A 23,645-nucleotide genomic window follows, 5' to 3' on the forward strand; every position below is an offset into this window, starting at 1 on the left:
CAGAGCCACAGACCAGGGCATCCATGTGGGAATGAATCCTGCAGGAACCATGGGAAACATGGAGCACATGGGCCCAGGAGCTGACCCCACACAAGCATTCCCCTGGATCATCTCACTCAAGGGAGAGGTTTGAGGACAAGAACCCGACTCAACACTTGGAATCAATTTTGTCCCTCACACACTTAAAAACCCAAATTCAACCCCCACCCTGAGGAACAGACCCTCCCCCACCAATATCCCTCGTTTTCCTCATAAATGAAACAGAGATGCTTCCTTATTTATTCCTCTGTGCTGACACATTTAGCCCGGAGCGGGCAAAACGCCTTATTTTTAATTTTTAGTTGGCTTAGATTAATTTACATCACCACTGGGATCGAGAGCTGTTATTTACTCTTCACTCAATGCACAGCATTGCAGAAAACTCCCCAAAAATCCAGAACAAGCAAGTGTTTAACTGACACTTGGCAATTCTGATTTTTAGGCATTTATTTGGCTCTGTTTTGCATTGTGAATGGACACTGCTGGGTGCTCAATCAATGGGGATATATAAATACAGTGATAAACACATTCTGACTGGGAGCCTGTGTTTTAAAGGAAGTCATAAAACCCCTCCTGATAACGAGCCCTCCTCCCGTTCCCGTTTCACCATGAAATGCTTTGGTGTAGAGGAAACAATTTGATTTTTTCCTGTCTCATAAAACAACCCTTAAAAAGGCGTGACAGCCCTGCTGACGTGCTCCAGGGAAATGGAGCAGGAACCCCCTGGTTCCAACCACATCCCAGTGCTCCAGGGGAGGATGCAAAGGAAAAAAGTCCTGCAGGGATTTTGGTCATGAGACTCAGGTTATTAAAAAAAGGGAAATAAGCCAAACACACCTCACCTGTCCCCAAGGAGTTTAAAACTGCTTTGAAACACATTCTGTCATTGGAAAGAAATTCAAACCATAACACACATTGCAAAATAATGGGTATGACCTTCAAATTCAGTAGTGAATATTCAATGTTTTAAAAAAAATTAGTATTTTTTTAACAACTCCTCCTTGAGAAAAAGAATCAAAAACACAAAACAAAACCCACATATAGAACTCAAGGCAGGGAAACTGCCTGGAAGTGCCCCCAAAGAACCCTGGCCAGGGTCTTCTCTTACTGTAAACATTCATCACGTGAACTCCTCTGAAGAATTAAAAAATCTCCTGAGAGCAGCAGAGCCTGCAAGAGCGTTCTGCAATCTGACTTTAATAACAGCAGCAGAGCTGTGACTTTATTCCCAAATAAGCAAGTTCTGCTCAGGCACAGCCTTTGCGGAGCAGGGAGAATAAAACCCCGTGTCCTGTCAAAGGGTTCAGCTCTGCACAGCCACGGCACAGCCGAGGAGTTCAGGATCGCTCTGAGGTTCCCCCAGGCCCTGCCAACAACTCCTCTGGTGCCCTTGCACAGACCCCTTCCCTTCCCACCTCTCCTTTGTGGCACCCGCAGGGATGCTCAGCTGGCACTCCCGAGGGAAGGGCTCAGCAGTGCTGGGAGCTCTGGGAGTGCACAATAATCCCCAATAATCCTGCAGGCAGTGCAGGAATCACTGCTGTGCTGGCAGAGCAGCACCAGCACATCCCTGGCAGTGCCCAGGGCCGGGCTGGACGGGGCTTGGAGCACCCCGGGATAGTGGGAGGTGCCCCTGCCACGGCAGGGGTGGACAGGATGGGCTTTAAGGTCCCTCCAGCCCACACCACCCTGCGATTCCATGAGCATGCCTCAACTGTTTCAGGATGTATTTTCAAAGCAACAGCACAGTAACAGCCTGACCTGAAACAAAGGAACCCACGGAACACAAACGCTGCTGCTGTCCAGGGCTGCTTTTCTCCAAGAAACACCTTGGAAGTGGGAGATCTTTTCCTTCTGTCTGGGAGCTGCTGACACTTGGAATAACTCGGCAGCACCAACTCTGCCAAACTGCAGCTGCAGCAGATGAGGCTGAACAAGCTGCTTGTACTCAAAATTGTCCTTATTTCTCCAAGCTCTTTTAAAAACTTATTAAAACTAATTATTAACAGCTTATTTAACTACTTGTCTCTTACACTTACCTACCATACTCTATTTTCCTTCCATTTAGGTTTATATCTACACAATCAATATTTTTAAGGGAGAGAAGGTACCCCTCAAGCCCCCCTTTCCTCTTTTAGCCCATAACCACCTGCAGAGCAGCACTATTAGATGTGGGACTGGATATTTTATTAATTTTCACTGGATTCCTCTGCTAAAGGCCACACTTAGGAGGAGCTAAAGGCTCCTCACTGCCCACCTCACACCCACCCATTTTTATAGGAACTAGAGGAGTACCAAGATATTTGGGAATCTTATAAACTCTTAAATAACACTTTTTTCCTTTCTGTTTTTAAAGCTGTAGTGTTCACTCACTTCCTCCTGTTTCTAATTCTAACAGAAAAAGTGAACCCCGTGAGTATTTTAAGAATACAACTGCTTTTCCCAGCACAGAGGCTTGGGAATTTGGTGTGCACTTCCCAGCACACAAGAATTGGAGGTTATTCCCCAATAAACCCCAAGTACATGACGGGGTTTATAGCAAGAGGTGCAACGTTTAAATGTGGATTTGCTGTAGTCGCTGACCACTGTTAAAAATGCCTAAACCCCAAGTTTTCAAAGCAGTTTGTAAATGTAAATTGGTGCTGAAGAAGGGCCAAGGCGGAATGCCCATCCCCAGTCAGCTGTGATCTGGATCCAGGCGTGACTTTCCTCCTTCTTTCTTTTCCTTCAGCACCTGCAGTGCTGGTGTGTCACCAGAAAACCACACAGATTCCATCTGTCCTTTAAAGGCTCTGGATCCACAATTACCAGTTTCTTTTTGGGGAGAAGAGAGACAATAGGAGAGGGGAAACAACCAGGAGAACAAGAAATCCCCACTCCAGGCTCTTCTATGGCAGTGAGAACAGTGACATTTTACAGCTGGTTTCAATACTGAACACACATTATTATAAATTACATTTCTTTGTCAGATTTATGGCATTTCCTTAGGGAATAAAGCCCACGAGCCCATGCAGGTTATCCCATCAATAAGTACCAGGGGATTCTGCCAGCTCCAGATCTTCATCAGCCTCAGTCCTGTTCCCCACTCAGCCCAAGTGAAAACCAATCCTCTCATTCTCTCCAAATGGCATTCAGCTGTCTCTGCTATTCCTGTATAATTTAGCAACTCTGAAATATAAGCAACCAATTAAGACCAACCCCACCCGTTTGTTCTCCCCGCTGGTGCGAGACTGACAAAATCTGATATTTTCCTTTCCAACACGAGCCTGGGATCAATTACAAATTAAGGGTGTTTCTGTCAATCTTCACAGCCCTGGATGTGAGGAATAGAGGCAGAGGAAATGCCTTTGGTAGTTGTGACGGATATCAAGCTGCAGCTAATCCTGCCCTTCCACTCATCCCGGGATGGAAAAAGCAAAGCCACTGAAAACAACAGCCCTCGTGATGCACTGCAGTGGCTGCTCTTGCCCCTGGTTATTTGTATTTTCCCCTGTAACAGGAGCCAGAGCCAGGCAGAGGAGCCACCAGCCATCACCCCACAGCCGGAGCTGGGCTCGTGTCCGGAGCGGCACCGCTTTGTTCCCAGGAAAAAGCACTCCTGACATGACATCATCCAGCCAAGCTGCCAGGAATATATAGAGTATGAGGATAAACATAACTGGAATGGGTGGATTTCAGTGCTGTTGAGGGAGGTGCATTTGCTGTTATTAATCAGCCTTTCTGGTGGCCAAGAGACTTTTATGGGGCTGAGAAACTCTCTCGGGAATTCAGGATTAGCCAGAGGAGATGAGATAAAATGGACTCAGAGCCTTCCATACACATCCTACCTCACTGCACTTCTGCAGTGGGACAATAAATATGGAATAATGCAGGTGGGGGACAGCAAACATGTATTAATGTGTGTTGTGTATTTCTCATAATACACTGAAGCTTTTCACTCCTACAGGCCCTTGCTCTGCCTCCACTGACCATTCCTTATGGATCATTCCTTTCCCAACAAGACATGGAATTTCTTCAAGTACCTTTTAGCCATTAATTCTTCCAGTGAAAACCAAAATTCAAGGTGCCAGTGCCGTGTTCCCAAGCACAGCTGCACGAGCAGCATCCCCACAGCCCTTTCTCTGGGGGCCCAAACCGAAGTCACGGCGCCTGACCCCGTACGAATTCCATCAGGAGGTTCCCATTTCTTTGCCAAGCCAACTGTAAATACAGTCATAAAACAAGAAATGAAAACTAATAAGCACAATATAAATGCTGTTATGCCTCCCTGCGATTCACGGCACGCTGGCAAACATTAATCTATTCTTAATTTAATCTAAATTAGAGCAATTTATTCAAAGCCTGTGCCAGCTTTAAACATGAATAGGCTACTGAGAACTGCTTAGCTCCCATTTCATCAAGTTAAATGTTGAAGAAGTTTGGGATCCAGGGTGGTTTAATCAGTTCTGCTTCTCAGTAAGACTATATATAAGCAGGGCCCATAAACAGGGAATAAATAAAGATCACTTATTAAACAGGAATTGAGTCAAGAAATGGAAGTGACTGAATTCAAACAGCTCCCAGGCCATTTTGAACAGACATGCAGCCATGAGAAACACAAATGCTGCCTTTCCCTGAGGAATAATAGCTAAGTAATGTAAATTAAAATCAAAATTAAACCCAAAAACCCCACTCTTTCAGCACTAAAGAGGAGCACACACTGCTGTGTTTACAGAAAATTAGCACTGGAGTGTACACAACCAGTACAAAACATTCCCTGAGCTTGGCTTTGGCTGTGACTGTTTGAAGTCAGTTTGTGATTTCAGATGCTGTTTATGTTCCTGAAGCACAACTCTCCAAATGAGGCTTCCAAGCTGTTCCTGCACCATCCATCTGACGCCGGGTGGATGCCGGAGGGCCGGGATGGAGGCAGGGACTTCGGGAACACTCTCGGCTCTGGGAAGCCCCAGCACTGCCAGGAGTTCTTAAGTGTTCAGCATGCATAGGTCAGAATTCGACATTTGCTGCTTTTAAAGCTTTCTGGGGACAAACCTTAACCCTGGTGAGTGGAAACCCACAGGGATGTGTGGATATAAACCAGACAAAAGCAGGGAGGAGGCTCCCCTGCTACTCGTGGCTCTGACGATGCTCATCCCGCTGGATTTTCCATTCTCCACTTTCAGATCTTCCCCCTCCATCAGAGCAGAGGTTCTCCCCATCTCCCCCGGTCTCCAGCCCAGCAGAGGCAGTGCCCTCAGCACACACCTTGCTCTCCCAGCACCACGGGCTGCTTTGGGCTGGAAGGGACCTTGAACACCCAGCTCCAGCCCAGGTCCACCACCATCTCCCACTCCCCAAAACCCACAGTTCACTCCTTTGAGTACTTTCTCCTCTTGACAGAAAATGTCAATTTTTGTCTGCAAGGCTTTGCAGCCTCCCTGCTCAGTTTTCATCTACGAATCATTTCTTCCCTGGTGGATCCTGAGACTCCTGAAAGCCACTCCTGGAAACCACAGGGACCTGTTCCCATTTTCCTTCATTAAGACATGCAAAATTGGACAAGGCAGAAGGAACATGAGAACATTTCTGTCTGAGAGAAGACGCACAGGACTTTGCAGAGGAACACCCAAAGTCCTCCTCTATTATTCCAAGAACTCTTTTTATCTTGCTCTGGCATTTCATTCACAATACCCTGCAGATTGTTCAAGTACTTCTGTAGTCTCCAAGAACTCCACAGAATTCCATGGACTGAGGATGCTTTCATTCACAATATGTGACTAAAAAATACTCTAAAGCATCACCTCTACAAGTGAGAGAGCCTGAGAAGGTACATCTGATATCTGTGAAATCATCCAAAATAGGTCCTGATGGGTGACATGACAGGAGTCTGCCTCGAGGCTTGAACCAGGCAAGGCCCTATTCATGTGATTTTTTACACATGGCAAATACCCAAATGTGTAACTGAGCTTTTCAAAGCAGAGCACAGTTGGCCTGTTAGTGCCAACTTTTACATTTCTTTCAGCAGGAGCCAAAAATTGTCAACAAGAACTTCTATTTGCCTCCTACAACAGCATAATGAAACTCACACTTAAGGAAAACACTGAGTATTTCATCTACCCTGACTGAAATAAGGCTTTTGACGTTGCCTTTGACATCCAGCTATAGGTGGGAATCTTTTCAGTCAGTGCAGGGGAGCTGAAATGGCCTCTGCGTAAGGAATGGGAATCTCCAAGTCAGCCTGAAGTGACCTCCAACAGTCCAGTACCATCTGCAGTACAGAAATGACAGATTTTCAGCACAATCTTAACTGAAACATGCTGGCTTTGGGAAACTTGGATCAGATTCCTGATGTTCTCCACCTTTCTGGGGGTCAGAGAAGCCCTCAGCCCACCCAGCTCCTTTCAGTGCTCCAAGACTGGACACAGCTCGCAGCCAAACCCTGGCAGAGAGGTACCAACATGAAATGGAATTGTTTCTGCAGCAACTGGCCTGGACAGAACTCAATTGCTTAAAGAAAGCACCAGTGTAGGGCAATGAACGAGGACTTCAGAACTCCCTCCGAATTAGGATCCATGGAATGCAACTCAGCAGAGGAATTGAGATCATCCAGTGGTGTCAGACTTGAATCAAACGTCGTTTGTGATGTCAGACTGCCATCAACACCAGGCAGTTGTGTTTCTCCCAAGGAGAACAGCAGGAAATACATCCCATGGAATTGTCAGATTTGGCCATTCCATGCAGAGCACCAACACCAAGAGGGTCCATCCCCACCCTGCCTCACAGGGTGTGAGGACCATGGACCAGCTCTGGGGGTCTGGGAGCTCACCTGAACCCCCCTTGAGCAGAGTCACCTTCAGCCAGGCTGCTCAGGGCCTTGTCCAGGTGTGCCTTGAGTATCTCCAAGAGCAGAGATTCCCAAAGCTCCCTGGGCAGCCTGCTGGACTGCAGCTCCCCTCCCTGGGAAACTGCTTTCTGGGACCAGAAATTCCCTCGTTTGCAGCTTTTCCCTGCCACCACCACCTGCCCTGCGTCCTCATCCCTGCCTGAGCAGGGTGTCCAGGGTTAACCAAACTCAGCATATCCAGTACCCCACATGCTCCCAGTTTCCACAGCTGCCCACACATCCCACCGTCCAGTCTGGATTTCCCCAGTTTAGTTTCAGGAATACCCCTGGGGACAGCACCAAAGGCAAAGCAAACAAAATCCACTTCTCTCAAGCACAGGTCCAACTATTTCATCTCAGAAGGCCACGGGAACAGCTGGGCACAGTTTGCCCTTGGCAAATCCATGCTGGATTTTCCCAGTCATCATCCCTCTCATGTACCCATAACATGGCCTCCATAACCTTCCCCGAAAAGGTTCCAGCTCCAGCTGAGCTTTGTCTTTCCTACATCCCTACACATCCAGGCCATTTTCTGCCTTTGATTCTGGATTCTCTGTGCTTTCACTCAGTGTTGGAGCCCAGTTGGCAGCTCCTTCTTTATCCCTCCCGGTCTCCTGGACACACACACTCAGCCCTGCCCTGTGGAGCAGACCATTGCTGTGCTTTGAAAAGGCTCCTGTGCTTTGGTCCTTCAGGATCAAATGGTTTGCCTCTTGTCCACCAACAGTCTCCCATGGAAACCTACCAAAAATATCCCAAACAAGCCAAAGCCTCCTGTCTGAAAGCTCAAGGCTGGAATTCTCAGCTCCACTGGCCAGCCAGACACAGACAACAAATTGCAATACTCCAGAAACTCCCTGTGCTGCCTGTCACACACGGAGCTGCCACCCCAGCACACCCCCATGGCTTGAAACCCAAACGAGTGCCAGGGCTGGGTTAAAAAGCTCCATCTCCTCCCTGCCCTGCAGGACCCTGCTGCCCTTCCATCCACTGATCCCTGTGCCAGAGCTCCCAGGTGGCTCATCACCCTCTCCAAAGCGATGAAACATTGGAGTCAGCCCTCAAGTGTGACCCAGTTCCCTGCTTCCCTGCCCCCTCCTTCCTGAAGAACCTGCACCCATCCCTTGGAGCCATCCCCAGATGTCTCCACGATCCCAAAGCCTCACAGCTCTACAACTACACACAGATTTCTAATTCCTCCTCCTTGCTTCCCATGCTGGGAGTAATTAAGCACACGCACGATACCTTTGCTTGGACAGAGATCTTTTCTCATGAAAAAACTCAGTTTAAAGAAATGGGTAGTTCCACTGCAAACAATCCTGACATGGTTCCTACAGCACCAAGTAGTACAGCACACAGTACCCAACTCATTCACTCCCAGATCTCACTCCTGAACAATTGACAATGTACTGAAAAAACCCACTTTTGTGGTGTAAAGTACAAAAGCCCCACAAAGCACCCCCCTGCAGTTCTGAAGGTGACCCCGTGCGTCTGAAAGGATGGTTTGAAATTGTTCTCCCAGAACGTGGCATATTTGTTTACAGTCCAGGGCTGTGCTTTCCAGTGTTCAGGCATCGCTCCTGTTTCTCCCCGGTGCCTGAGTACTCGTCAATGCCTTTCACACAGGGTGACAGGGAACCATCTGCCTCCCTCCTCCTACTTGTTGCCACCTGTTCTTTTCCCAGTCCCCACATGGCAGCGTGAGCAGGGCCAGATTCCCCGGACAAGGCCGGGTTACAGGACCAAGAAACCCCAAATGCCTCCGTTACCCGAGGGTCTCACTCAGCACACACAGAAATGCTGTACAAGTGATGACAAGGAATGGCTCTGCTGTAATTAAGTGTATCTGCCCTGTAATTGGGACACTCAGGGGCTGAGCAATGAGGACTGGAAGTAAAGCAAGCTGGGTTTGTGTAAAAAAGAGGGAGGAGAAATTTGAGGTTGCTGAGAAAGGCGTTCCCAAGACACAACGGAGGTTCTGGGACAGGCAGGAGTCCTCTGTGGGGGCGCCTGCAGGACATCAAACCACTCATCTCTTCATCAAGGAGGCAAGGAGAGGAGCATCGAGACTGAGAAATGCAAGTGCAGGGCAATGAGGTCATTGAGGAACTTCCTTCTTCTGAAAGGCAGAGCAGGCAGCAGAGCCACAGCTCCAGCGAAATTCTGAAAGGCCCTGAGTGTCCAGGGCCAGAGTCTGAGAAACAGGGACACAGCTTCAAACCCCAAAGTGGTTGGAAAGCACATGCGAGACTTTTCAAATCCCTTGCAGAATTCCACACCTGGTGTCCAGTACAGGGGATAAAGAGGATTTAACTCGGACCATTGACCCAAATCTTCCTCCCTCTTCTATCCTTCCAAGCTTCTCAATTACAAACACTTGTCCTAAAAATCTCTCCTCTCAATGCCACAATTCTTTCATGTATTCCTGAAAAAGCAGGAGTTGTGGACTCTGTATGGCCAATCCCTTCCACGGTGCAAACTTTCCTAGATTTATCAACAGAATTACCACAGCTGAGAAGAAAAGCCACTCAAGAAGCCTTTCACTTCTGCCAGTCAATTCTTCGCTTTAACATTTTCCACAAATTAACTTTCCTATGTACTAAAAGCTACCCAGAACTCACTCCAAACACAAAAAAGCCCAGCCTAAGATGTTATGTCTGATCAATGATTATATTAAGCTCACTGCAGGAGATGAGAGTCACAGATAGACTCTATACAGGTTTCTGTGTGGCTGTGCCCACGCTGTGCAGAAGGTGAATCTCCAAATTCCTGCTCCCCCCAAGTCAGAAATCTGTCCAAACACAGCCAGCCTCCCTTTGTAGCAGACAAATGTTTTTCCCTCACTGCAATTCAAACTTACACAGCCTTCCAGGAGCACAAAACACAGATGTGGGGCTTCACTTGGATGAGAGAACTCACGTGGCCTCCCCGAGCAACTCCCCAGGGCTTCCACTTTCTCATTTGCATTTAGTTCATCCAAGATCAATTTGATAAGCAAAAGGGCTAATGAGAAATGGTTTGTAAATAGCCAGATGTTTGCCAATTCCAGCAGGAAGGAGCAAACAGAACAGCACGGGAAGGGAAGTGCTGCTAACTGGGAAGACCTTTGATGAACACTTAATCAACATTTTTCTCACTGAAGTTACTTTTCAAATTGGCGAAGTTGGCATTTCTCATCAGCAGCTATGAAATAATTTTTAAAAAAGCTTTCTGAATTAATGATTGAAATGTTCAGAATAGTTTCTGCTCAAATTAGGGGTTTGAATTTTCAAACCAAGCCAGCTGCGACTACTGATACCTTCTCCCTCTTTCCCAGAAGAGTTTCCTTCTCCCCTGCTCACGGATTGAGAGAAGGTATTTTAAACCCAAATATCTGTATTTCCTCCACCGGTGAATTGCCAGTTTTCACAGATCACACTCATTCCTCATACCCCCCCTTGTCACACCCCCCTGCACAGCACAGTTCCATGTCCCCTCAGAGGTGTTCCATGGGGGTGTCCCACTGCTGGAGAACAGCATCTCAATGGCCCCAGAGCTCCAGGGCCTCGGGGTGTGTCTCCACACCCACAGTGAGACTCCACCACTGCATCCCAAATCCTCTGGCAGCGTGCAAAAGAGAAAGGACATTGTGAGGCAAAGTCCTTGAGGAGGTGCCGGAGCAGAGCAGGAAGGAGAAACCACTGGACAAACAGCAGCGGAGGGAAAGGAAGAGGAGTGAGACCACAGGAACTCCAATAACAACAGTGAGAGTCATTTAGAAACCACTGCTGGGAACTGGGTGCAAGCACAGGCTTGGGCAGGGCTCCCAAAGCCAAGGCCATTCATTATCCAGAGTTTTCAAACGTGCAGAATATGGAATAATGCTTCCGCTGGAAAGGGCTGCAAACCACTCAGGTGATTAATGCACAGAGCAGAAATTAAATTACTTTTAATAATTTTTCTGGCAATATGATGACAGCAGGGCAGTGCTGGATGCAGATTCCTGACACTGCTCCGAGGCATTAAAGCTCCTGACCCCAGGAGAGGGCACCCTGCATTCCCCAAATCATTGTGGGGAGTACCTGTGGCTCTTCAGCCAGCAGTGAAACACACCCAGATCCAAACAGGAATTCAGAGGAAATGGTAAGTGCACAGCTACTCTACAAAACAACTGGAAAATAAACGGGAAATCTCTCTTTATGGCTCATTCCTAAGTTTACTCTCTGCACACTGGACACCAAACCCAGGGACAGCAGATTCACACCTCTTCAAACCACAGGTGTGAAGTTCCATCAAACCTTCAGTCACAGGTAAGACTGTTTCTCCTAAATCCTCTCCATCCAAATAAGAAAGAAATTAGAATTTAAAACAATCCCCTTCCAAAAAGACAACACAAAGTCCCTCCCCAGTATAGCTTTAGTATTTTCTTGTCTGACTTGTCTCCCCTCATCCTCTGTAGTAGTGGTTTTCTTCCTCGGTCTCTTAGAAATTATTTTTCAGAACCGTGTGACCTGAAAGAGCAAAACAAGCTGATGCCTTAGTGATGATATTTGCAGTACCTCTTTTTTTGGGTCTTCAGTCATAACACCAGTTGTTCTGCTTTGCCACCCCAGCCATGCAATGCAGCACCCTGTACAGGGAGCACTGGCAGGAGTTCCACTGACTGGAGCACGGGGACAAATATTTACCTAAACTGCAGCTGTAACCCACCAGATGTGCAGCTGCTGTTCGCAGGAATGACAAAGTTCACTGGTTTTTACACTAATAGCAGAAAAAAGCTTCTGACACTGGAATGATTTTGATACAAAATACGTGATTTGGGGTGTGCTCCATAAGGGGTTCTTTTCCAGGTTTGTGATTTATTTTAGTGACTATTTTCATTTTTGGCTATTCTGCTATTGCTTGTAAACCTCAGCATGTAGCATTTCTGACCACGGTTTATTATTGCACCAAGTAGTATTCAAACTACAGGGTGAATCCTGTAGAATTCCTTAAATTCTCCTTACTGGGTGTTCAGAAAACAAGACTGGATCACTCATCATTTTAAAAAAATCACCCTGCTCTAGCTGAGTTACTGACAGAACCCCCCATGTGGGAAAGGTCCCTTGGAATGGTCCCTCCCTATTTTTGGCTCTCTGCTGTCCCAGTTTATCTTACCAAGGTCAAGTATTATCAGCTGGGCTCCAGCCTGTGCATTTCCAACATCATTTTCTGCAATGCACTGATAGAATCCTTCATCAGACTTCACCAGCCCCAAAACTTGCAGGTTATGTTCTTTCTGAGGAGCAAAGGGAGAAAACAACACTTAGAAATGGGCTGCAATTGCCAAACCAACGGTGTCAGCACGGCAATTACTGTGGCAGGAGAAACTTCTGACAGCACCTGGGAAGGTTTTTGGAGTTCCCAGATTTCACCTCCCTGGCACTGAATCCTGTGTTCTAGGGGATCAAAAGCAGCAGAAGCTCTCACTAATGGCTGTCATTTTCTAGCATCACAAAGCACTGGCAAATCCTAACGTTTCCCCAGCCATTCTGGTGGTATTTTGGGCACTGACTGAACCTCCCAGCCCCACAATCCAGGTACACCCAGTTACACAGCCATTCATTTCTCACCTATGTCCCAATAACGCCTTCCACGGCATCTAAAATCTCCCTGCAGAAGCACCCATGTGCCAAACTCACCATCCACACCTCAGTTACATTTCCATTGCAGCTCCTGCTTGAAACCGGAATTTTTACAGAGCACGGACTGCAGCACACACAGCCAGGTCGTGGTGAGCTCCTACTCTGACAGTGCATTTTGTCACTCTGTGTGCCTGACTCTCCTGGAAAGCCCAAGCTATGAAGACATCAGCTCTTACAGTATAAGCAACGTGCATTAAAGGGACTCAAGCAACCATTTCTCTTGAGGGCCCCAAACATCAATAGGACAAAAGCAGGAAGCAAGTCCCATAAAAGAATGGGAATTTCCAATTTCCATGACTATGTGCAGGAGAACTGACAGGGCGACAGCCTAAAAACCTGCAAGATGGACAGTGCACTTACCACGATTTTGAAGTAGTCACTGGGGATCACCATGTCCCCGTTCTTGACCCACTTCACGGTCGGGGTTGGTTTCCCGGTCACCTCGCACTCAAACACAATGTCCATGGACTCGTGGGCGTAGATGTTCGCAGGACGCTTCAGGAACGTGGGGGGAACTTCAGGGTGAAAGAAGAAAGACAAGAAGATGATGTTACACCCAGAGAAAGAGACCTGACAGGCTCACACACAGCCAGCTCGACACCAAGAGACAGACGGGGGCCTTGGGCACGAGTGGCAGCAAAGGCAGCAGGAATTTGCAGCTCAGCTTTGACAGACACCGACACAAGCTGGGAGTTTTCAGAATTGCATCTGGGCCAGGTTGGACAGGGCTTGGAGCAGACTGGGACAGTGGAAGGTGTCCTTGCCCACGGGCAGAGGGCTGGGAATGACACAACTTCTAAAGTCCCCTCCAACCCAAACCATCCTGGGATCCAGCCAGTTGGGAATGACCTCTTGAGACTTCGTGAAAGAAGAAATGGAAAGAATAAATGAGGTGCACAAAGTGCAAAGTTAAACCTCAGGGAGTGCGAGTCAACACAAAAACAAAAGCGATAATTGTATCAAAAAGTACTTTTAAAAATGAATGGACACAAAACTGAGATGAAACTTTCCCAGGGCACCATGGCCTCGTGCTCCTGTGAAGGAGCTGAGGTTACCAAACGGAGAATGCTGCACTGATCCCAGGAGTTTCTTCTCTGGCCTGTGGAAGCCAAGGAAACAGCATGTCCAGGAGCAGCCACATGCCTTTGTCCCACAGTGATACCATGGATACAGAGGAGGGAAGCTGTGTACTTAAAACACAGCAGAACAGAAGCTCTGAACGCGAATCCTGTGAAGAACAGAAGTTCTCCACTTACAACATGCACCAAAGGTGCTACTCTGGATCTTGGCTGCCTTTTAAATGTCCTTACGTCCTCAGAGTCAGATTAAGTCAGTCAAATATATTTAAAATGACACAAACTCAGAGATAGGGATTTTTTGGGGAACACCAGCCCCCAGTGACTGGTGCACAGACACGTTACAGTTTCTCCTACGGAGCCTCCACGAAGCCTCCAGCTGCATCCAGGGCCTCTGCACTCACCTGGCTCAGCAGCACCAAGCCCTGCAGGTTCCTATTCCTGGAGTATCCTCTTTGTACAGAACACCAGCCTGTTTATTTGTGTTTACTACGCTCCCAGACACAGGGCAATTCTCTGACTTGTGCTGGCAGCTTGGATTGTTGGAGTTCCAGGAAACCCCAACGTAGCCTTTTGTCCTTTAATATTTAGCAAACAAAGTCAATATGGAAGGGCCACGGGGTTTAGACAAACAGTTTACACACTTGGCCTCCCAACAGGGTTTCTTTGGTGCTGTGGATAAGGAATCCTAGGTCATGTTTTACTCCTTCCTCTGAAATGGTCCCAAAGGTTTGTAGGTGGATTTAATACTTTTAAAAACAGCTGGAGGTGGGCAGCACCCCCCCCCCCCCCCCAACCCCCTCATGTTTTGGATTATAAATGAATAAAGAGAACATTAATAAATGGAAATACTTCACAGTAAGAAGGTAGTTTAACTCAGGTAAGGGTGAAAACCTACACAGAGCTGTCCATTCACTGCTCCAGCTCTCACATGGGAGCAAAAACCTGGCTGGGGTTTTTGAGCCCAGCTGCCTGTGAATTCAGACAACCAACTTCCCAAAAATTTCGTACCAAACACACCATAAATTCCACCTTAAAAAGGTTGAGATATTTCTGTGCTTACTCTCTGATGGCTGCTACCACCAGACACAACTCTGACATTTGAAAACTCTCTTCTGAATTTATTTGCCACCAAATTGCTGTAATTTATTCTCTATGAAAATGATTTTTATTCCTCCCTGGTATTTATCCTCAGCATGGTTATTTATTACAAGCTGTGCTACTGCTCCCTCCCTTCCCGTATCCCAGCCTTATTTTGGGCGGCTCAACAAGTCGTGTTTGCTTTGCTCTGCTGTGACAATTCCTCACAACCCCCTGGATGTGCTCCAGCCTGAATCCATCTCCGGAGCCCGTGGAGTTTCAATCATTTACATGCAATTTCAGCTGTGTCTCAGCAGTGCCTTGAAAAATGGCATAAATACCATGGCAGCACTGCAGCCAATCCCTCACCCAACCCATCGCTCTGCCTCTGCCCTTCCCACATGCATCATCCCCTGCCAGCCTGGGACAATCATTGCCCGCTCATCGTTAGCCCTTTTTAACTAATGACTCATTTTGTTCAGCCTGCCTGATCAATAGTTTATGTTCTCATTTCCCTTCCATCTCTGCCTGCGGCTGTCCTCACACGCACGGATCGATTCCTGCAGTGCTTGCAGAGCTGAAAAAGGGGAATACGAGAATTGGAAAAGTTGTTTTTCCATGAATGTACAATGCTTCCATTTCCAGAACATTCATTACAGGTGAGTTTTAATTCCTTAGCCACGTATTAATCTTGCCAGAGGAACCCAAAGAGACAGAGGCCAGTAGCACCCACCGCCAAAAGCACAAAAACGTATGAAAAACTCATCATGGGATGCCAGCCTGGTTTGGGCTGGACAGTTCCTTGAAGATCATTTCATCCCACCCCTGCCATGGGCAGGGACACGTTCCACTGTCCCAGGCTGCTCCCAGCCCCAATGTCCAGCCTGGCCTTGGGCACTGCCAGGGATCCAGGGGCAGCCACAGCTGCTCTGGGCACCCTGTGCCAGGGCCTCCCTGAATCCCCAAGCTGTACCACAGGGAAGTTCTGATTCTGTGCTCTCCACTAATGCTTAACTTGTAATGAAGACATTTGGAAAGAACTCAAATATATTTGGCAACTGATATTGCTCCAATTCGGGATGTCATCCAGAAAGAGGATGTGAATCGTAGGAGTCAGGATTTTTTTGACACAAAAATGGAAGCTGAAGTAGATATTCTCCTACCTGCTCTCAATTAGTGTTGATTTAGGAGATTAAGAATTTGAACATGTTATTTTTTCAAAGTGACTTTGCTTTTCTGGCTCATGGAGCAAATGCCAGGCTGCTCACAAAGGGATAATAACATGAGAAGTGCTCACTTTATCAATTACTTCCCAGTTAATGAATTAATAAATGCTTTCCAAACACACTCTTCTGGTTTAACCATGTCAGTGTTTAGCAGTAACACAATGCAAGTACAGATGTTTGTGGTAGACAAGTTCAATTGATGACCAGTGAGCAAACGAGCCAATTACCACAGAAAACCAGATCTGTAAGGGAAGATCATGTGCTCTGTTCCCAAACACACAATTAAACTTCAAAGATGACTTGGCAGCTCAGCCCCCTCTTCGTGTCAGCACAGAACAACTCCTGAAAAGGCAAAATGCTCGAACAGAATTTCACACCCCCCAGGGAGCCCTGCCACCCTTGTGGAGATCGAAGAAAATATTTTGATCACAACAGTGATCAAAAGATTAAAAAAAAAAAAAAAAAAAAAAAAAAGGGCAACCCAACCTACATCAGCAGGTGAGTCAAACTTCTAAGCTACATCCCAATAAAGATGAAATATTTAAAAAATAAGATGCTTTTTTAAGCCAATAGCTCTAAAAGGATGGGAAGAGCTGAGGAACTCAACACATGCAGCAGGAATTGTACCCAAGGTGATGTGGAAACAGGATGGATGCTGGACATGGGTCCCCTTCCCCATGTACAGGTGACCAGAAGGAGATGGAAGTGAATTCCAGTGCTCTGTAGGCCTGCTGTACAGGAAGAGCACAGGAATGGTCCCCTTTGGACACAAAGACACACAGGTTGCAAAGGTAATTTAAAAAGACTCATTCTCTTCCTAAAAATCAGCTGCTGGTCCAAGCAAAGCATCCAATAAACCCAAAATGAACAGGACCAACCAGTGGCTCCAAACACTCCCAAGTCACCGAATCCACGACTGGTTTGGGTTGGAAGGGATCTCACAGCCCATCCAGAGCCACCCCTGCCATGGGCAGGGACACCCTCCACCGGACAGGGTGCTCCAAGCCCCGATGTCCAGCCTGGCCTTGGGCACCTCCAGGGACAGGAACACTTCCAGGGCTATTCCTGAAGCAGCATTGGAACTTCAGTAACAGCCTAAGGCAGCCAAAGGGCTGAAATTCCAAATTGGAAATGTCCAGCACAACACTGAGGTACCATTTCCGCTTCCTCAGCCACCTCCAAGTGCCCTCAACCCCTGGAAATCAGGAGTGCCAAAGTGAGCCCATGAAATCACTGCCACTCCTCCTGCCACTCCTCTTCATCCCCTTCCTACCACACTTTTGTCCATGACCAAGCGGACACGGAGTGTATCTCCAGCCCTCCCCTACACAAGCATTTGCTCATTCCAGAAGCTTCCCCACAGCCCAAAGAGCACAAACACAAACCAAGCAGAGTGGCCACTCTGTCACAGCGTATCTCAGATAATCCTGACTCCAGCACTCCCAGGCAGTTCCATTTATAACCCATTTCGGAGGGATGCTGGGGGCACAATCCCTAGCTTGTATTTCAGTTACAAACCTGGATTACCAGCAGTATTTAAAATGGACATTTTACCACAAAGCCCATTTCATATCAGCCTGAAATGGTCCACAGGGATTTTATTTCCTCCTCCAGGGATAACAACCTATTCCATTAGGACATGCTCCAAATCCTATTAGAGTCATTATAAAGTTAAATGCAATTTTCACAACTGCAATTTCGTTTCTAAGAAGGACCAAACTGCAGCATGACCATCACCCTGCTAATCCACCCCCTCCTGTTCTTCCCCAACACACAGATAAAGTGCTTGAACTGATGTTTGACAGCAGAACTTTTCATTATTATCTTTTAATTCTGTGAGTTAGTTGTACAAATTAGTTGGGTTTCTTCAAATGGATCCTGAAAAAAGAAGGAGTTCCACTTTACGTGGAAATGGGGAATCATAACATTCTTCCTTAAAAAGCAGCAGAAGTATATGGATAATACTTGGAAAAAAGGAGATTTAAACCCCAAAACTAAGTTGTAGGCAAGACAAATTCTTCCCAACCCCTGAGCACAGCTGTGATGTCCTTAAAACACACTTAATAGGCAGCTACAAAATTTGCAAAGCAAACCCAAGCTGACAAAAAGGGTTCCTCTAGAGAAATACAGAGAAGTGTCAAATTAATGGACAAAACCCAGCATACCAAGACACCAAAAGGTTATAAAAATGTAAACTACTACAGCAAAGTTTTTTTGCAGCAAAACTAGAGTTGCAGTTTATGAACAGTTTCAGTGGCAGTGACATTCTCTAATTCAGTAAATGGTTATTTCTTATATCTGTTCTAGAAAATTAAAGCCAGTGTCCCTAGGGAGAAGTGGTGCCTGTGGCATCCTGACTGGTGGGAATCTCTGCCGCAGAGGGGGCCTGCTCTGCCTTCTCCAGTGACCTCGTTAACATCTGCCCAGCAGCTGGAACAGCCCCAAAGGAGCATTTGGTGTCCCATGTTTTGCTCCTTTGGACTGGTCAGAGCTTTACAGCTTCCTTGGTAAATGCCAAACCCCAGCTCCACAGAGAGCTGGTTCCAGTGGTGGCAGAAGGGCAGGGCTGAATTAAAACAACTATTTTACATTTACACTAAAAAGCTTTCATTCAGAAATTGCTGAATATGATCCACGCTTCAAAGGCCAGCCCCCAAATAAACATTCCAGTGGCAGAAACTAAAACCCAATATTCAATGCTAGGACAATGACCAAGAAACCAGGTAAGCATGAACAGTACAGACCAAAAATAAAGTAAAATTATATTGATCAGTTAGAGTTAAAAACTCATGTTGTAATTCAACATATGTGGGTTTTTTTTAAGGGAGAAATAGTAAATTGTAGATTTATGGAATAGCAAGTAATAGCACTAAAGTTCACAGAAAAAGGCCTGAGAAACAAGGATTTTCTCACAAACTGGACTTGAGTCCCAGTATCACACTGGAATGGAAGAACTGCCCATGTGGATTCTGGCAGCAGCTCCCTCCCCTCCCTCCCCTCCACCCAACGCCTCAGCCGACTGCGATACTGGAGCCCCGCATTCGGAGGAAAACATGAACTCTGATTTACAAGAAAGCAATGAAAATGATCAATGACTCAGAAAATTGGCTCCAAAAGAAAAATGGAAGAGCTGGAACCGGTTATGTGAGCAAAGGCAGGATTATGCAGCCATGGAACTGGACACCTCAAATAGGAGCTTAACACAGAAATGCTCAGTGCTGCAGAAAGGAAATTAGTGTGTGTGTATATCTGCATTTATGCACCATTCCTGTGCAGGAAGAACGCCACGGGACCAGCATCTCCATCCCTGCCCTATCCTAGCATAACACCCCAAACAACTAATTGCTCACTCGTGCATGTTGGATGGAAATGGGTTTTCCTTCCCAGCACGAGCTGCAGTAAAATCCAACAGTGCCTGGACACAGCCATGAAGGATCTCTCAGTGTGCAGCAGCCCTGCCTCCAGCCAGGCTCCTGTGAAAAGCTGTGGGCTCCAGCCTGGCACAGGGGTGTGGACTGCAGGCAGGCAGAGCTCATGGACACAGCTCCACAACTGGAATTGCCTGGGAAGTTCTCAGGGTACACAAACACACGGCGAGCTCCCGGCGCATCCTGTACGTGAACAGGATTTTCTCTCTGGGTTTTTCCTTGCCTTAGCAGTTGCAGCCCTGTTCAGACAGCAGCTGCACATCAGCAGGAAACCTCTGGCAAGGCTGGCCCAGCATCCCCTGCTCCCCTTAACCCCGTGGGCACAAACCCGGTGTGAATGCTGCCCCTCCTGACTGCCCTGCTCAGCCACAGAGCCAACGGGCACCTGCTGCAGATGTGGTGCCCATCGTGCCTCAGCCCCCAAATTCATCCTCAGTGGCTCCTCGTGAGCAGGACACATCCAGGGACACTGACACAGGAAGGGGGCACGGTGCCACTCGGCAGCCAAGGCCAGGTGTCCGGAAGGGAACAGGAGAAAGGCAGAAAAGCAAAATAGCTCCGGATATTCCCCCAGCATTGAGCAATCCCTGGCTGAGGGATTTCCTGAGAAACAGGAGATACCTTTGTGTTTTCTGTTCCTGGTTAGATTTTGCCTTTAAAAAGCTGCATTCTGGCCCCAGGTGAGCCTTCAGCAGCCCTAAAGCTCACAGGGATGAGCTCCATGAGACACTTCTGGAGAAAATTTACCAACTTTTCTGTGTTTTGGAGTCAGTCAGCCACGGGATGTCTCTTGGTTCTGGCCAATGAAAAGAAACGATCATTCCTTTCCATCCTTCTCCCCACAAAGCACTTGTGATTTACAGAACAGAACTGGTTTGGACACAGCCCTGAGCACCCTGGGACAGCGGAAGGTGTCCCTGCCCAGGGCAGGGGTGGCAGTGGATGAGCTCTAAGGTCCCTTCCCACCCAGACCACTCCATGGTCCCTGTTACGTCCTACACCCACTCCATGGTCCCTGTTGCATCTTACACCTACTCTGGCTTTACTACACCCAAGAGCTCTGCCATGTTTAAGAGAGGAGGGAACAAGAACTGCTCGCACTATCTGACATCCAGGACCAGCACAGATTTAGACAGTCCCACAATGACTTTTCTGCTCAGGTGCCTATTCCTTTGCTAACAATTCCTACCATTTCATTTGGTTTTTAAGATCTTGTACTTTCCAAAGACCTACATCTTCCAACTTCAATATTTCACACCATGCCAAGCCCCAGGTCAGAGACCATGGCTATATTACAGAAACTGGCAGAGCTGCATTTCCCTGTGTGATCCCTGTGCAGTGCACTGAACTCCACTGTCATTTCATTACCTGCATGTTCCTCACACCACAAGGTGTTCCCAAGGTTCCTCACCAGCACCATTTGTTTCCACAACCCCAATGAACTCAGGATACCCCAGATCCCCTTTTCCACACTGAGCAGTGCAGACTCAGCTCCCCTGATAAAAGCAACACCTTATTCCCTCTCTAATTTCCTATAAAACAATGAATTCGTTCCCTTTCTGCTGCAGGAGGGAATTCGCTCTGACTCCCAGCCTGGCGTTCGAGGCTCTTAGTGAGGGACACTGTCAGAAGGGTTCTGGGGAAGGAACTGCAACAACATCCTGCAAAAGGCTCTCCATAGCAAAGGGTGGCTTTTTCCACACAAAATACACACGGATGGATTCAAACATCTATCAACACTGTATTTGATTTTAATTGTTATTTTAGCGGGTCCAGACATCAGATTAACTCACCCACAATTTCCCAGATCTCCCCCAAAAGTCTTCTAAAACTCTCATGTCACATTGACCAAATCTCCTTAGTCTGATTTTTTCCGGTCTGCTGATTTAGGTGCTAGGTTACACAGCACACTTGGGAACTCAGGATTTCACACTTCAGCTCCTTGAGAAATGTGGAGTGAAGACCATCTGGTCCTGATGATTCCTCACTGTTCACTTCAGGGGTTTGCTGCGACACAGATTTTACCAATACTGCAAGCTCAGGTACGGCCTCCCTCCAGCTCCCTCTATTTGAAAAGATAAAATACAATTTAGGACAAAAGTCTCCAATTTTGCAGAGAACACAGACAGCAGGAACTCACTTTTGTGCTTCAGGCCATCTTCTCACCCCTTTCTCCTCACACTCCATCATGTGCTGACCCTGTGCTGTCCCTGGCAGATGTCCCAGCTCTGACAGGCTCAGAAAAAACTAGCACACAAATCTTGTGATATCAGCAAATGACTGAAAGCTTTGTATTAATTTCCTTGCAAATAAACAGGAGAATAATAATTCCTTTCCTTGTCCTTGGAGATCTCTGGGGAGGTTTGGAGATGGCTTTTTCTCTTTCCAGGGTAACTTCTCACTGGTGTTGGGTGCTCACTGTGAACACAAACGCCACGCGCCCAGTATTTATTTAACCTCTTTGGCTGTGCCTTTGCTTTGTGTTTTTAGTAAACTTCCTCAAACTATTTTATTTTTAATTAACTTCTATTACACAGATCCCCCTTTACAAGACTAAATGCTGATGGTGAGGATGGATGTCACCATCCTGCAATAGCCATCAGTTTACAGCCCTAATACCCTGACAAATCTGGGGTTTGAGCCTGGATTCTCCATGTTTTCCATGACTACAAGGCATTACCTCTGGTGTAGGGGTGGGAGCATTGATGTTTGGGCAGAGGCTGATGAGGCCTGGGCAGGGATGGACCCTCAGTGACACGATGGTGCTGACTCCATCAGGAACAGAGGAGCAAGGGAAGCTGGAGCTGGGGAACCTCTGTGCCCATACAAACACACACAGAGCACCCCCTCTGCCTGTACTGCCACGGAAGGGCTGTTCCTGGGGATGAGCACACCTGGGGCCCACAGAGGTGCAGGAGCAGGTGTAGGAATGGCAGAAGGAATCCCTGTGTGTCTCAGGATGACGGACACCGGGCGGCTACTGCTCCGACCCACAGCGTCCCCATGGATCAGGGCTGTAGGATGGAATCCCCACCCAGTCTGAGCCCAGGGAAAGATGTGCCAGAGCTCCCTCAGCCATTCCCTGCAGGGATGAAACACTGAACTTTGGCCAGGATCAATGAAAAGCTGCTTCCATAACACTTTTCAGTGGTATTCAGCAAAAGCACGAGAAGCAATGGGCATAAAAACTAAATCACAGGTTCCACCTCACTGTGAGGAAGAACTGCTTTCTGTGGGGGTGGCAGAACCCTGGAACAGTTGCCCAGCAGGGCATGGAGTCTCCCTGTCTGGAGACATCCCACACCCACCTGGATGACCCCAGATGGACTGCAGAGTGTCCAGAGGTCCCTTCCAATCCCAACTGCTCAGTGAGTCTGTCTCAAGAGTACTTGGCCCCACCAGTGAGTGTCTGTCCTGCACTAAGCTGAACTGTGATGTTTTGCCCACAACAGGGGAACACACAAGTGAAAACTCAAACCACCTGTGGACTGAAGAGGTACAAACTGACAGATTCCTGTTTCCTTCTGTGGGAGAGTTTTGGCCTCAATACCTCCTGCATTTGCGACCTCCCCTCCAGTGCTCCCAGTAAAAGCCCTCCATGAACAAAGGCACCAAAGGTTTATTTCCTTCTTGTTCAGACTGAGCCCACCCTCTGGGTGAGGACATCTCCGAAAACCTGCGGAGGCACAGGCTGGGATTAACCTGCTGCTCTGGAGTGAACTCCCCAATTAAGGAGGATCTCAGACAAAGAACAGATGACAAAAGAGATTTCTAAATGGAAATGAGACAACCAGATCATACAGAAAAGCTTATCAATTGTAATAAACTAAAGCAGAGCTCACTCAATGCTTTTCACAGCATTTTACTGATTATCATTTGAAGCGAGCCTTCCAAGCAACTTCTCGGGTGATTTTTAGAAGTAAAAACCTTAATCTAGGCATCAATAATGTAAAACTGTTACATTCATTATTTCTCTGTTTTACTAAGCTCTCCTTCCCCAGCCCTTCTAGGAGAAATCTCGCCTGTTTGACCCTGAATCTACTCCAAGTACCATGGAAACATCTGAATAACAAGAACGCTCATCAAAATTTAAACTTCTTACAGCAGCGCCAAAGGCAATGAAATTTTTATTGAATTCCTGAGCCCTCATTTTCTGCACAAAGCCGAGCTGGAGAAGAGGCCACAGACAGCCCTGAGCACGACAGGGCCCAGAGCCTTTGGGGCCTTGTTTCCCATTTCCAGCTATTTCCAGGCAAACCCCTCAATCCCAG

General features: G+C 47.3%; 1 protein-coding gene across 10 annotated transcripts in view; it reads right to left on the reverse strand.

Moving 5' to 3' along the window:
* NEO1 (neogenin 1) overlaps positions 1–23,645 on the reverse strand; it is a 165,339-nt gene that overhangs the window by 48,638 nt on the left and 93,056 nt on the right. For all 10 annotated transcript variants that reach the window (XM_042022697.1, XM_042022698.1, XM_042022696.1 and 7 more), the window contains exons 6-7: positions 12,925–13,079; positions 12,038–12,158 (exon numbers count right to left, since the gene is read on the reverse strand). In XM_042022697.1, the coding sequence (XP_041878631.1) occupies positions 12,038–12,158; positions 12,925–13,079 (276 nt within the window). The remainder of the gene's footprint in view (positions 1–12,037; positions 12,159–12,924; positions 13,080–23,645) is intronic.

This window comes from Corvus kubaryi, unplaced genomic scaffold (genome assembly GCF_017639235.1).
Source record: "Corvus kubaryi isolate FWS band 111438036 unplaced genomic scaffold, C.kubaryi_AGA036_p1.0 37220, whole genome shotgun sequence".
Lineage (NCBI taxonomy): Eukaryota > Metazoa > Chordata > Aves > Passeriformes > Corvidae > Corvus > Corvus kubaryi.